The following is a 15,713-nucleotide window of genomic DNA, read 5'->3' on the forward strand; positions in this document are numbered from 1 at the left end:
TCTCTGTAGCTATCGGATGGAATGGACTCAGAAGCTTTCTCACAATTTCGTTCCATAAATTAAAATTAACCCTTGTTTTGTTAAAAAAAAGAAACAACTAACGAAACGACAAATGTTAATGATGCATTGAACAATTAATTTCGTTGCTTATCAATATAGATATTAAATATACATTACATTCATTATAATTTTGCTCTATTAAAATGAATTTTATTTATTTGTTGTCGTTTTTTAGCTTTCCCATTCTATAAAACCGGCTGCGTTGAGCTGTTTAAACGGAGTCTTTTTGCCAAACAAAATGGATTATCGCGCTTGGCAGTGGCCGCTATTTCTCACTCTGTGGAGCCTTGCTCAAGGCAAGGTGGGCATCGAATTTGATTTATATTATCTCATTAGGGATTACATTTAATAGTTTTTCTTACCTCCCACAGCGACCCTTTACAATAGAGCTGCACAACTTTACCTGTGTTATTGTTGATCCCACAATTGGGAAAGAACTAACCTGTATCCTGCACCGTAAGCGCGTTGCTCCCGCCGTATCTGTTTTTTTCAGTCTATACGAAACCCAGAATGAGTTCAGCATAGTCTTTCAAATGGATCTGCTCAAAAAGGATAATAGCAAACTAAACCTAGCGAACAATAAACTCGATGGCTGCAAGTTTCTGGGCTCCATCTACGGCAACAATATTTACGGAAAGTTCTTTAAACGTATTCAAAGTGTTAGCAATTTACCCAAAAAATGTCCACTTCGCGGCGTGAGTACAAATTGCTTTTTTATTAGATAATATATTGTAATACCCAAGTTTTAATATTAGAAGAAGCTCTATGCAATACGCAACTATACGATACTTGCCGATGAACTGCCACCAAATTTGCCCGAATTGACATATCTGCTACGACTGAAAATAATAAAAGCTGATGATGTTGTTGCCGATGTCCTTGTTGTCGGCAAAATCATCCATTGAAATGTGCTTCTTCTTAAACATTTTATGAGTACAGACATGCATATACTCTTACAAAAACAAACGCTTAGCATAATAAAGAACAGAAGCGGGATTTTTGACTATTTTGAAACGGCTTTGATAGATATGGCCAGATCGTCTTGGCTGTTGAATCCGATCAATAGCATATATACTTTATTTATAGAGTACAAGTTGTCTTCTAATGCCCGAGTTAAAGCCATTCATCCATTTTCTTTAAGAACAGGGTGTTCAACTTACGCGCAAAACAGATTTGATATAAGTCGGAAAGCCTAAAAGTATGCAATGTGTGTTTGTAGCGGCGAATGAATCTGTGTACTTTGAGGCTGTGGCGCGGCGAATTGTAGCAGGAATTTCTTCAGTGTTGTAAAGCGCATACGTTTTTTTGCCTTAACCGCAACTGTGAAACGGGTAACTTTTTCCATAGCAATCAGCTTATCAGCATAGTTGACATTGGCGCGAAATTGAAATGAAAAAAAGTTTTACAAGCAGCGAAATTTATTGAAGAAATAGTTTTTTAGTGTACTATAGAACAAAAAACATTCAGTTCTAGAGCCTAAACTTTTTAAAATTAGTACAGATCACCAGGAACAACAACTATTGTAACATTTCAAGTTATATTTAAATAATTAATTTAAAAAGCTTGTACATAAGAAACTACAAAAGCGCACCCAAAAAATATAACACATCCATTTTAGGCCATATATATGCATGTATATGTATAGTATATATATATATATATATATATATCTATTTCAATTTTAATTTCAATTTTCGATGCTTTGCCATAATCGCATTATTTTTGAAAGCAAAAACATTCGTAAAATGCTTTTAATTTTATTGTTTAGTTATTTTTGTTTGCTTGTTTGTTTTGTCTTTAGTTTAGGAATAGAAATTCGCAATGTATATTATATACATTATGTATGCGCACATATTTTGTTAAAAACAATAAAGTAACAAATGTCTTAGGGATTACATACAATAAATAGTTTATATTTGCCATACCCGATGCATGCACGTATGTATATATATATATATATATATATATATGTATATGTATATGTATTTATATTTATATGTTTGTTTGTATTTGTATATGCATATGCTGTTTATTATCATCATATTTATATTAGCCACATTTCATAGAAGTAAGCATTACTATCTGTACAAGAATTGTATTTATGAGAAAGAGAGACTTTTATATGGCCTGCGAGGTGTCGCCATCCTCCAAAATGATGCTGCACGGAATAGAATTTAAATGAATATAATTAAATTATATAAAATGTGTTAACTCACAGGCGTTTTCTCAACGATTTTCGCTTTCTGCGCAGCTTTTTGTATGTAAATTTGCTCGGTGAGATTTTATAGTCTTCATCGAATTCCAATTCGAGTTTAATGAGATTTTGCAAATTCAATTGGCAGTCCTGCAAAGAAATATTAATGATTGTCACCAGAGAGATATGTTATATACGAATATACCTCGAGATTTTTGAAATGCCAACGGGAATTGCTTGGCGAGCCGCCATCCCTGGACAACTGGCTAAGACAGGTGCGCATCGAGGGCCAGCATTGGCAGCGTTTATTGGTTATCTCGCAGCCCGGCTCCAAGACAATGGACTCGTTCTGCGTGCAGTTGCTAAGCTGATTAAATGTCAGCGCTGTCAGGTGTTGCAAATCTGGCGGAAGAAAAGCAACACCAATTGATTATGGGCCATATATTAGACGCGTATGTCTATGAAGTATATTCAGGCTAAAATATAAATATGCAAAAGCGCAGTTTATTCAATTTTAACCTAATTTCCAATTTTCCAATTTCATTAACTTTATTTGCTTATAGAAATTTCTTTATTCTCTGTTCTGCGCTTAATCATGGATTATCGCTTAGTATATTTAATGGTAGTTGGTAAATGGAATGTTATTATGTTTATCTAAACGTTAAACCCGTTTCGTATTTGCATATTGGAATTAGCTATTCATATTTATTTATGAGTTAATATTTGCACTCGCTGCTTACCCATGCACACGCCCAAGCCGCTGCTAATGGGCAATTTGGTGACACACTGAAGGGGCGGCTCGCATTGGCCGGAAAAGCCGCCGGGTCCGCCGCAGGATTCGCCGAGAGTTTTGGCGCAAATGCGACAGCATCTGCACATTGAATATAGAATTAGAGCAAGTACACACAAACACACACACACATGCGAATACGAATCGAACCGAATCGCATAAAATGAATGATATTTATGTGGAGTCGAGTGTAACTTACTGGCAGGGATCCCAGAGCATTAGGCCCTTGCCGGGGCAGTCTAGGGCGCGTATGACATCGCATTCCTTGGGATTGCAGTAGCATTTGAGTCCATTTACCACATTGTTGCTGCCAGCTGCTGCCATTATCAGCAGCAGATAGCAGCACAAATAGATGAGATAGATCCGTACGTTTAAACGACCAAAATAACTTCCGTTTCCTCGCATCCTATGCGGAAGTTTCGCTTTGTTGTTGTTCTGTTTGACTGACGTTCCGGTTGCTGATGCTGCTGCTACTCCTCCTCCTCCTCCTGCTGTTGCTGTCCTTCTCTTTGCTGCTGTCCTTGTGCGTACGACTATATTCATGCCATTGGCATTGAGTACACTCGCACCCATGCCCACGCCCACAGTCGCTGGCGCAAGCCTAACTCCCTTAGGTTCTGCCCTTCCGCCCATTTATAGGCAATTTTTATTGTATTCCTGGCTTCGGTTCGGTCTGTTTGGTTTGTTCCGTAGCTCGCCCAGCAATTTGCATGTTGACTGCAAACCAAAGCGTTGTTAAATGATTAAAATGCCATAAACTATGCCACGCCCAGTGGCCAAGGGTCTTTAATGGGCTTTTATGTAACTGCCGCATGAATTTCGGAAAATGACATTCAGCCTAATTTTACCGCATTACGGCGCCAGCATACTTTTCGGTGTGCCTGGCCTAATCCTACTGCCCACACCGCCCCGTCCCGCCTACACCGCATGGAAAACTGTTTCTGTTTCAATTGCTATTTTTGTTTTTCATAGCATACTTTTGTGGCGCATATTTAATTGGGTTCCATTCTATTTCGAATGCAAACCCCTTTTCTCTGCCATTTCGACCAATTAATTGTGTATAATAAAATTAAATATCAGCTTAGTGCATGCGTGTATTGAATATGCATGCAATTTTACTGTTGCACAACTTAATTAATATGTACTTTTCCATAACCGAATTAATAACTGACGCCTGCCTAAAGCTGTTCCGAAAATCTCCCACAATACTCCATTTAACTGCATAAAGCATACTTTTAGGCAGGCATTTTATGATTTTATAAATTTATGTATTTATTTGATTGCTTAAAGAACGCATAGTCAGGCCAGAGTACGATAAAGGAAAAGAGTTGGGCATATTTGAGAGAATGAGAGACAGGCTCAAGTTTACAGAGCTCGCATTAAATCGCATATGATTGTTTTATCTGAGAACTGCGAAAGGGAGAAAGGTAATTGAATATGACTACTTAAAGAAAACTGGGTAACTGGGTAAATCTGCTGTAAGCACATAAATATATTAAAACAGATATTGCCTGGTTTTATTTTGATATCGTTTATGATTTCATTCCGATTAAAGTCTAATTTAGTAGTCCAAACTGTTCGCTACTCGAATGCATTATATAGGTAATATAGGTTTTATGATCTGCCTGACTGCCTAGATATGATATAACATAATAATATATATGTATTCAGTCGGAATAATAGTAAAAAAATATTAGTATTTGGTCGGCTTGTCTGTTTAAATATAGTTCTAAATTTTGTCTTATTATATTTTGATTCATTTTGCAAAAAGTACAATATTTAAATGTACTCTTCTTTTCAAGGGAATATAAAGTATATTGGCTTTTAATCTGTCTGTCTCTTTAAATTTTTTTTCTGTAGACCTAATTTAAGCTGGAAACCTCAAACTCAAAGTCTAGCACATGTTTTTAGCTCTTATTTCATTGTGTATAGAGTATTGCGGTTGCACAGGTTCTTGTTGTTATTATCATCAGCTTTTGATGTCCGCAAATCTCTGACAGCTAAATAAAAAAAGGATTAAAGCAAACCTGACGTCGCGCAATCTTCTTCTAAGCCCAACAACATCATGTAAGCAGCTTAAGGTCTGCATACAACGATTAGCCAACCGATTAAACAGATGATATCAAAATGGAAAGCATTTCCCTCTTAAATAAACGCAGTCCATAGACAGCTGCTTGTAATTTTCTATATGGAATTTGATATTATCGCATATCGCATGCTACCTTATGTGATTTTGCAGCGCATATCTGTTAATTTAATATGCTGTCAAAATTTGACTTGCAGTTTGAAATCAATTACGAAAAATGCCATTAAAAAATATTCATCATGTCCACGGAGTGAATGCAATTTTCGTTGAATTCAATTAATTCCATGCGAATAAATTACTGAAATTTCATTTAATTTACACATGAGAAATATTGTGGCATTGTTGTGGCGAATGCGAAACACACGCACACGCACACACACACTCAGGCACACACACACTCAAAGCTATGAGCCTGAAACGAAAATATAAACTTTTTTGTTATGCAAAATTAACTCAGAATTGATGCTAGGCAAAACTTTTGCGGTTATAAATGTTTTTATTTTATTACAAACAAGAGTTAAACTTCAATAACATTTCTCAGTCTCTGTGTGTGTGCGTGTGTGTGGGCCAACTTATCTTAAATAGCAGAAAGAAACTTGCAAAATGATAGCTATTTGTGCGCGCCGCAAAGTATGCAATGCGTAAAGTTGTCGCAATTCAAGCGAAACGGTAAGCGGGAATATCGCACAAAAACTAATTTGTAGTTAAAAATTTCAAAGATACTTGAGTTCGTTTCACGAACAGGCGATGCCAGGCGCGATTTCGAGATAGGGTTAGGGGGAGGACAACCGAATCGAATGGCCAAATAATCAAGATATCCTCTTTGTGTGACATGGTTTATATACTAAGCATATATATATACGTATATATAGTGTCGCATATTTATTGTGTATGTTGTGTATTGAGAGCGAAACACTTGTGTATTTGTATTGCCTTTGACCGCACACACACACACACACTTGTCCCATATATTGTTGTTTTTGCTACGCTCGTTTGTCAAGCACTTTTCGATTTGCCATTCAATTTGAATGGCAGCTTTTTGAGTGTCTGCATTTTCAAATTTCTCTTTTATTTTTATGGAAACTACACAAACTGAAAGTCAAGTATTTGGTTAGCCACTTGTCCACATACTCGATACACGCACACATACAACCACACACACACACACTCGCCCACACACACCTTGGCTCGCAGCACCTAACGACGTGCTTTTCTGTTGTACTAGGTCTCACTAGGGCTCTATGTTTTGGGTATTTGAAAGCCGTTCATTGGCCGCTCAACGTTCGATTCAGACAACAGCGACGATGTTGCTGACGATGATGATGATGATGTTGTGTTGATAATAATGACGCACTTTTCCCTCATGAATTTTTCATGCGCTTTTGTCTGCCACACGCGGCCATTTGAGGCAGTCGACTGACTAACCGAATTGAACACCTTTTGCCAGTTGGTCCTGCTGACAGGGAAAACCAAAGGAAAACACACACAAAAATTTCCCACTATTCGATTCGCTCAGAGCGCGCAGGCGCTCTAATGGGATCTTAGTCTTAGGCACGGGGTTTCTGGTCTTAGGGAACGCCTGGAAGCCAAAATTATCAGCTACGATGGGCAACAGACAACGGACAACGGGCACCGAGCAACGGGCAACGGATGCCAGGCATTTGCCACAAAATATAAGTCATTCGGTTATTGTAATTACAATGGCATAGAGCGCAGGAAGACGCAGCTTAAGGGGCATCAGAGCCCATCACAGCCAGACAAACATATACATCTATATATATACAAATATATATATATTTTTCGTCTAGCCCACCAAGTGTGGTCTAATGGGCAATTACGAGTGTAAAATCTCATGCTTTATAAACTTTGACGCCGTGTCAGCTGCTAATAAGCATTCCAAATGCCATAAAAGCCGCCATGGACAGCCAGTCACTAGGATATTCAGAACTTGAAAACATCAGATGAGCACATTTAGCGAATAAAATGCGGTGAAGGGGGAGGGCTACCCACATACCGCAGCCCGCACAACTTGCAACTTTTCCAATTAGCGAAAAAAAAGGGAAAGAAGTAAAGAAAACAGACGTTCGAGTCATCTTTTCAGTTGAAGTTGGCATTGGGCTTTGCTGCTTCTTGGTCTTTTGGGGCTTCTTGGCCACAGCAAATGTTGCGTAAAACAACTTGCCAATGCGGGCTGCTGGTTTTACCAACCCCCCCCCCCCGAACCCCCCCTCCTTTTCACACGCACCCCCTATCAAGCGCGGCATGGCCCACCGGCGCCCCCTTTTACAGAATTGAACAAAAGAGCAATCGGGAATTATGAGTGGAGCAAACTTTTTAACAACAATAACAAAAGCGACCCGAGCGAAAATGCCAAAAAATAAATACTTTGATATATATAGAACACACATATATATATATACATATAGTCGCCTGATATTTGCGCTCAAGTTAAGCACAAATTGATTGAGTGCAAAATAATTTGCAACAAAATTCCGAGGGGGAAGGGTGCATTTCCTTAAATGTAAATCGCTTTTGTGTATATGCAACATAAATCTACGATTATTTATTAATACATTTTCGTACAAAAGCTGGCGGCGAAACTTTTGCCTTCCAGCTCTTCTCAATTTCTCAATTGTTATTTTTCTGTTTTTTTTTCTCATTTTTTTTTTCTTCTCGTACTCTCTCAATTCTTTTCATTGCTTTACAACTTTTTGATGACAGTTTTATTGGCCATTTTTCCTGTGAAAAAAAAGAAAAGAACAGAAAAAAAGAAAACACATTTCTTTGCATATAGCCAGCAGCTGGGTGTGTAGGCAGCATTTTACAGAATTATGTTCTATTTTTTATAGAACTTAAGTGGCTTGATTAAAGAAAGTAGCTCTCCAGCGACTGCTCAGGTCTCATAAACTTTATTATTGCTAATTGGGAAATTTAAGAAGAAAAAACATGCGCATCGTTTTGTTATATCTATAATTATAGACCATGTTTTAATTGGATGAAGCTGACAGGTATCTCATGTCCGAAATAAGATATCTGATATAATTTAAACCAAGACAAAGTCAAAGTGTAGCTATTTATAGGAAACGGCTCACAACTTTGAGCTTAAATATATATTTCTAATTTTGACTGGCAGTTGAATTGATCTCAAAGTCTAAGTTCATCTGTCTTAATACAAGCTGCATATAAATATATCTGTATATCAAAACTCTAAATGAATTGGATTCTATCTATTGACTTTCACCTCCGACTCCGAATGTTAATATTTATTTTTAAACCAATTCAAACGTTGTTCGCAGGTCTTTGAAAGAATAAATTTTATACGTGCCACGGGCAAGGCCGAGGTATACTCGCTTGTATACTATATTATAAAATAAAATAAATTAACCCTCTATTTTCACAGCTCCACTTGATAAAATCCCAGCTATAAACTTTCTCTATCTCACTTTCTTACACGTGCTGACAAACTCCCCTGATGTTAATTAAAATACAAATAAAAATTATTGAAAACATGCTTGAATTAATGAGAAACGCATAGAGAGGTTCAGGTATTAATACATATAGGCATTATATACTTCAAACAGTGTAAACAGTTCCCTTGAGTTTTACCACACTGCACTTGTTAGCGATCCTTGGCGTTGCCAGATCGCGCTGTTCGCATTTAACAAACATTCGCGTAGAACATTTGAATTACAAATTAAGCCAAGCATAAAGCCAAACCAATTTGCGAGTGCCCACACAATTTATTTTAACAATTTTTGTTTTCAAGGGATTTGCGCCGGGCAATTTACGCAACGGCATTTCAGTCTGCGGGTGAAGGGTGGCGGGTGGCGGGAGACGGGCAAGGGGAAGTCTGGGGATATGCGGGCCAGCGCGTTTTTAAGGCCAAGTAATTTGCCACTCGTCCATTTTAAATTACATTAGTTAAGCGAAAGGACGACGCTGGTCAAATGCATATTTTTTCTTTCAATTACTTACGACAAGCGTGAAAAGAGGGGCGTGGCGGTAGGGAGGGAGGCTGCGGCTGGTTTGGGATCAGAGAAAACCAAGTCGCATAACAACTGCCTTGCAGTGTTTTCTTAATCAAATTTACATATAAATTGCAGGCATATACCAAACTTTAAGCCTGAAAGTTGATTTCGATAATTTGTGGAAAGTTTATGGAACTTTCCATAAAACGGCAGCCAGATGAACAGCTGAAGTCATATCCAGTGCCACATTAGCCGCATCCTGTTACCAGCACGTATTTAGGTTGTCAAAATGTCGACTTGTTTATCTTTAAGACAAGCTGCAGAGCTCAAGTGGCGTGTGTTTGACTGGAAAATACCCCTTGATCAAATGCAAAGTAACTCAAAATATGGGTGAGAGGTTAAGCACAAGCATGTCATTTGATATTTGGATGAATAGCGGAAGTTTTTATATTTTAGAAAATATTTAGAAATTGAAAATATAGGGAATTTTCCAAATGTAAAAAAAACCTGCATACAATATCGGTTCTATATATTCTATATATAGAAGACTGATCAATGCAAAGCTATGTGGGAGTTTTCGGAAAATTCCACCCGTAACTGTGAAAAATTGGCGGTAAAAGGTTTTTTGAAAGTTTTTGATTTACCATCTGATCTTTGTAAAAATTCATTTAATCAAAATGGTAAAATCCAATCTCTATGAGTAGAAAAAAGGGACAGAAAAGTTTAAGCTTAGGAAATTTATATTTTCGTTTTATCTTCTCGTCTTTAATCCTCTTTTCGAAGCCTTTTCAAAAAATTGTTATTCATCGTTTTCTGAAATTTTTCCCGCATTCGTGAAAAATTGAACGAAATTTATTGTACGAAAGTTTTTGATTTCTCATCTGATTAAAATTGGAAGAAACTTGAAACATATTCTCTGATATAGAACACATACAATATATGTATATATTTGAATTATATATTTTCCCCCTTTGGAATGTATTGCATGCTTAACATGAATGAGCAAACAATATGCCCGCTTTCGAACATTTTAAAGCTACAGGGTGTAATTATGACGCTGACGCAACGAAGACACAAGCTGGAAAATTTTCAATGCCTGCTGCAACAGCATTTGGCTCCACTTCCTACGAACGAACAAACAAACAGACGCAACATTCCTTGGCTGGCTCCGGACGTCACCGTCATCGTCATCCTCATCCTCGTGCTCATCCTTATGGTCAGTCATCATCATCTTCATCGTCCTGGAAATGAGTGAAACTAAAGCGAACTGGCTGCCAGAGTGGCATTTAATGCACAGCCAGCTGGACAGCTGGTATACAGGGACTCAGCGGTGACGGGGCGGAGGGGGCAGATGTTTTTGTTATAGCCAGCGATAGTGCGCAACATGAAGCAAAATATTTGCTATTGGGTGTTGCTCGTCAGCTGGTCAAATGCTCCTGCTCATGCTGCTGTTAGTGGTTTCTGCTGCTGCCAGCTCCTGGTTCAGACGACACGTGTGTTTGTGTGTGGGTGTGTGTGTGTGTGTGTGTGCAGGCAATAGATGCGCGCTGCCAGCCATCCTTTTGTCAGCCATGTCATATTTCATTTTGGCCGAGACCTAATACCTTAACTGTGGCGTTGAGCACACGGCCAGGCCACAAACTTAAAGTCCGTCCTAATGCGCCCGTCCTACTTTGGTGAGCAACATGCATGCAAATTCCACAACGTCTTCATGCCTGGCCACACATGTCGGCCAGGCTGCTTGTCGACTCAATGAGCAAATGAAATTTATTTCATTATAAAACAGGCCCGAATGCCTGCCGCGCCACCCGCCGCAACCGGCAGACCCCATTGCTCGGCCAGGCCAAACATTTGTTTTAGCAGAAAGCCGCAAGAAAATTTCATTTTGAAATATGCTTTCTGAAATAATTTCACTCTTATGACAGAACCCCGGGCCCCGAACCCATTACCAGGCCCAGCGCAAAAATTGTAATATTAATTTTGTGTATGCGACGGCAGTGCGAAGCATGGGGCAGGGGCAGGCAGTGCGGGCGATTAGGGGTAGGCAAACGGAAGGGCATGCCCTTGATAAACCCACAAACCGACAGTGCACAAAACAATGAGCAAGGATTCATAATGGAATTTCGTTGGTAACAACGGCAAACCAAAAATCAAGACGAAACGGAAGCCAAACCCCAGCAGGACCAAGCCAGGACCAAGGCGGGACTAAGGCGGGATCAAGGGCGAGGGCTGGCAAAAGTAACTCAGTTCTAGCAACTTTATTATTGCCCACTGCCCATTGTGTGTGTGTATGTGTGTGTGTAAGATTGTGAGTGTGTAAAATTTGCCACACTAAATTTGTACGAAGCGAAAAGTGTCACCGGGGAATAAAGCTCATCAACGCTGATGGCCATGATTCAGCTCTTAACTAAAATTCAAGAGGAAACCGAACCAAGCAAAGCCGAAAAGGAGTCGACCTCCCCTACCCGAGGCAGTCCGGAGAAGCTCTAGATAAAACTACAAATGGTCTGGGGTATATTAAAAATGTGCTGCAAAAATAAAACGTAATGAAATGAAATGAAGAAATGAAAAACGCATAGCTGAGTAAATCTGTTGGCGCTTTTCCCGTTCGCCTCTGAAAAGGTAATCAAAATAAATGAGCGACATTTTGCCAGCTGATGAACAGGATAGGGAAATGAAGATGTGAGTGCTCAACTTAAGCGGGCGCTGAGGGGTGGCAAAAGACTTCGCTAGAGAAATAACTCGTTTTGGATTTTTGAACAATGAACGTTTAGGGGTCCTACTAACGGCTAAATAACGGAAAAGGGACCATGTACAGGAAACAGGAAGCAGGAAGCGAAACGATGGCAACGATTTCCTCGTCAAATTATGACTTGTTTGTACAGCTGTCGAGATGATTTTCTCTCTCCCTCTCTCTCTCTCTCTCTATGTGTGCGTGTGTGTGTGTGCAGAGAAAACCAGTAATCAGTGGAAAATCTGTTGAATTTCTTAACCAACAGCAGTTGTGGCTGGGCGCAAAAGGTAGACAAATAGAGTATAATGCTAAATAGAAATAGTGAAAGGAACTAGCTCGTAACCTTAGCCTTCCCCAAGCAGGGAATTGAGTGCATATTGCCTGGACTTGTCTGTATTGTAGTAAAAAATCAAACTTTTTAGCATGACTTCTAATATATATATTGCTTATGCAAAACGAGGAATAGTATGCAGAGACTTTTAGACTCGTAATCCTAAAGGCAGCACTCCAAAATAAATAAAATATTTGTAGCTTTATTCATTTTTAACAGCACGGCTTTATCGCTTGCGTTTATAACTTGGCTCATCGACCAAAATCTGTTTGGGGCTTTCGCAAAAAGCACATTTCTAGTTTCTTAAACCCTAAAAAGCATATGTGATACTTTAAGCTGGACTTGTGGCAGCAAGGTCATTCGTTTAAGCCAAACACCCTTCAGTGACATAGTCAATTCCCTGTTGGCAGTTTAGCCTTTAAAGCCACCTTTGAGATGGTGCACAAATGGGGATTTTGCCACTAAAGACCCGTTCGTATCATTGCTTTATCCCTGACATTAGGCCGAACTGGCGGCAAATTCAATTTGCCATTGGTATGCAGCATCCGTTCAGCTTTCAACTACGATTTAGCAACAGTTTTAAAGCCGCCTACCAGTTTTGGCAGCGCACCGCCCATAAATTACCATTTGGCAGCTACAAGGAACGCCTATCTGGCTTCGACTACGGCTCTAACTCCAGCTCCCCTTCGCTGCCCTGCCCTGCCCTGCCTTACCCAGCCCTGCCCTGCTCTGTCCGGCGCATATGGGCAACTGAAAAGCCGCATCGCATCGCATCACTTCAGGGTCTTTATATACTCGTTCACTAAGTATAATGGGTATATTGGCTATACGTCTGCTTATGCGAATGAAGACTAAATTTATGTTGAGTTAGACTAAATTTATGTTGGAATCAGCGAAAATTTAACTCGCGATACTTAAAACCTAATAGAAATAACTAAAAGTAAGCATAAAGCAGCGTCTACCAAGCACAAAAACTCTTAGGTATAAGTAATAACAGTAAAACTCTCAATTTACTAAACAAAATAAGTTTTGAACAAGTTTTGATCTCCAGGAAAATCTTAAAACAACATTTTTTTAATAAATTAAAACTTAAAAAAAAAACATTTATGTACATTTTTTTGTTTTATTACAGTATTTAATCCTTTTTATTTTATATCTTTCTTGGCTATAAATATTTAAATTTATAATACGATTTTCAAGCTCTTCAATAATAAGCTATTCAATAACTGAACAAATTCTGCTTGGTATAAAAGCGAGCTACTCGATATTTATAATTTTCATTTAAGAAATCAAAATATTGTTTCAAGCATAAAATATCTAAGAACTGTGAAGGAGTATTACCCGGTCAGTTGGACCCGATTGCATTATTCTTACTTGTGCTATTTGATTTTCTTTTTCGGGGCGGGGTTGGGGAAGGAGGGTATATGCCGGGCATTATACGCGCAGTTTGCCGCAAGTCGTTTGCTTATCAGTTTTTCCAGCGGGCGTTGTCCTTTCGGACAGCCAACCGATTCGGCGGCAAGAGCTAAGTGAACTGGCATAATGACTACCAGGATGAGAAGGCTGAGCTTCATTGGGGCTAGGATCAGGCTGAGTAAACGACACGTTCTTTGGCCCCTTATCATCGTTTATTGTTTGGCTACATATTTTATTTGGAAGTTGCAGGCGCAACAACTTTCGCTTGCCTTGGCTCGTTATTATCCTATTAGGCTGTGACAGCCGCTCAGAAACTTTTCATTCACACACACACACACACACACGCACATACAGCACGCACACAAAGACGGGCTGAGACAGTGAAATACACCCAGAGCAAGCACACATGTCGTATACATAACGCTTTTTATATACTACTCTCGTCTTAGAGACATTACAAGCTCGTTAAAGTGAAATCGATGTTGTTTTTGTTGCTTTTGCTGCTATTCATTTTGGCTTTGCTTCTGCTCTTGTCCTGTCGAGCGTTCGTCCTGTCGAGCTGTCGAGCTGTCGTCCTGTCGCCCTGTCGCCCTGTTGAGCTGTCGTCGCTTTATTTGGCTATGTCTTTTTATTTCATTATAGGGATTTGGCTGCCTTTTTGCTGTTATCTGCGGCAGTTAATGTCGCACCGGAGGCAACTGACCATGAAAATTGTTAAGCCAAATGCACAATGAAATAAACTATAGATATAATGGCAATTGTAGCGGCAATCTAAGCAGCCACAACTAAGTTACAACTAAGCTCCATTATCAGAGTATAACAACTCGACAATAAACATGACAAACTTGACAAAATTGTAACGAATCCTGCAGCAGGACATTTGCTAACTAATAGCATATTTGATGCTATAATCATTTCTGTTATTTTTAATGCCTCATAAAAGAACTTCTGTTAGGCAAATGAAATATTAATGGGCAAAAAATCTTATTGAGCAATAAATATTAATTAATTATTGACACTAAATGAGAAATTGATGTGATAAATATGCAAAAGTTCGTTATTAATATTTCGATTTTGCCAGAATGCCAATTAATTAACAATTTTGAAAAGTTTTTATTAATTACTTTTTATGGGATTGCTTTTGAACTTTCGACTCGTTTTGAAGCGCAAATTAATGCTAGACGTAAAACAAAATATTACCTTATTTTTGTAAATGTTTATCCACTTTTTTTTGCTATTGAGGCACAATTTCCGAAAGTGTTAATAAATAAAAGCGCCCAAGTTTTCCACATAAACATCACAAGCTCAAAATATTTAAAGGTGCTCTTTGACAATGGGGCTATGCCCAGTTAAGATCATCTTTATTTATACAATATCAGTTTTGTAGCTATTTTATGCAATGACAGCACCTGAGAATTAGTCATACTCCCTGATCTGGGCAATTAGTCACCTGAACAATCTCTGCAAGCACTTGGCATATGCCAAGGAAACATTTAAATATGCATATTCGATTGTATTTCTGCATTTTTACATTAATCCGTCAGGGCGAGGGTGTTGTCATGATTTGCATTTGCATTTTACACACGCCTTGGCCTGGAAATCGGAATGAAGGCAACGATCTTTTAATTCAATATATGTACAATATATAAGTACATATGTATATGCGAATAATTGATCGATCGGTCGTGGAATTGGAATGGAAATTAATGCACGTGACGAGTGCGTGTGATGCACTCAACGCACACCAGAAATTCCTTAGCGGCACCATTTTTGATTGTTGTTGTGTGTATGTGTGTGCGTGTGTGAAAATTTATGGCGTGCTCGAAAATTGTTTGCGACGCATGTTAAAAGTTTGCCAAAAGAATTGCCTATATCCATCTTGTACAAACGTACATACGTGCACACACACACGCACACACACAGACACACACAAACAAACTTACACACTTAATTATGCATGCATATACTAATGTTTTGTTTACCCAAAGCTCATTAGAGCTTTTGACCAAAGAGAGCATAACGACGATACGTTGAGAAGAGCAACAGAAATGGCGAGAGCACAGGTTGCCGGCTAGCCGGTTCGCCGGCTGACCACTTATAATGGGAGCGAAAGAGTGGAAGTGTGAGAGCCTGA

General features: G+C 38.8%; 2 protein-coding genes across 3 annotated transcripts in view; one reads left to right on the forward strand and one right to left on the reverse strand.

Moving 5' to 3' along the window:
* Positions 1-965, forward strand: part of LOC115770312 — a 137,010-nt gene extending 136,045 nt beyond the window's left edge. Inside the window, exons 3-5 of the mRNA XM_030715546.1 lie at positions 236-361; positions 432-755; positions 816-965. Of these exons, the coding sequence (XP_030571406.1) occupies positions 299-361; positions 432-755; positions 816-965 (537 nt within the window). The 5' untranslated portion in view covers positions 236-298. The remainder of the gene's footprint in view (positions 1-235; positions 362-431; positions 756-815) is intronic.
* An 803-nt stretch (positions 966-1,768) lies between these two features.
* LOC115770251 lies at positions 1,769-6,530 on the reverse strand. Of its 2 annotated transcripts, none has more exons than XM_030715463.1 (6): positions 6,485-6,530; positions 3,244-3,761; positions 2,995-3,125; positions 2,460-2,656; positions 2,277-2,404; positions 1,769-2,218 (listed from the first exon to the last, which is right to left on the reverse strand). In XM_030715463.1, the coding sequence occupies exons 2-6, from the start codon at positions 3,675-3,677 to the stop codon at positions 2,179-2,181; spliced, it is 930 nt and encodes a 309-aa protein (XP_030571323.1). In that variant the 5' UTR covers positions 3,678-3,761; positions 6,485-6,530; the 3' UTR covers positions 1,769-2,178. The 2 variants fall into 2 exon arrangements, with proteins under 2 accessions (XP_030571323.1, XP_030571324.1); XM_030715464.1 differs by having other exon boundaries at positions 6,313-6,516.
* Between the last annotated feature and the right edge of the window lie 9,183 nt (positions 6,531-15,713).

This window comes from Drosophila novamexicana, unplaced genomic scaffold (assembly GCF_003285875.2).
Source record: "Drosophila novamexicana strain 15010-1031.04,08,12 unplaced genomic scaffold, DnovRS2.1 tig00004555-arrow-pilon, whole genome shotgun sequence".
NCBI lineage: Eukaryota > Metazoa > Arthropoda > Insecta > Diptera > Drosophilidae > Drosophila > Drosophila novamexicana.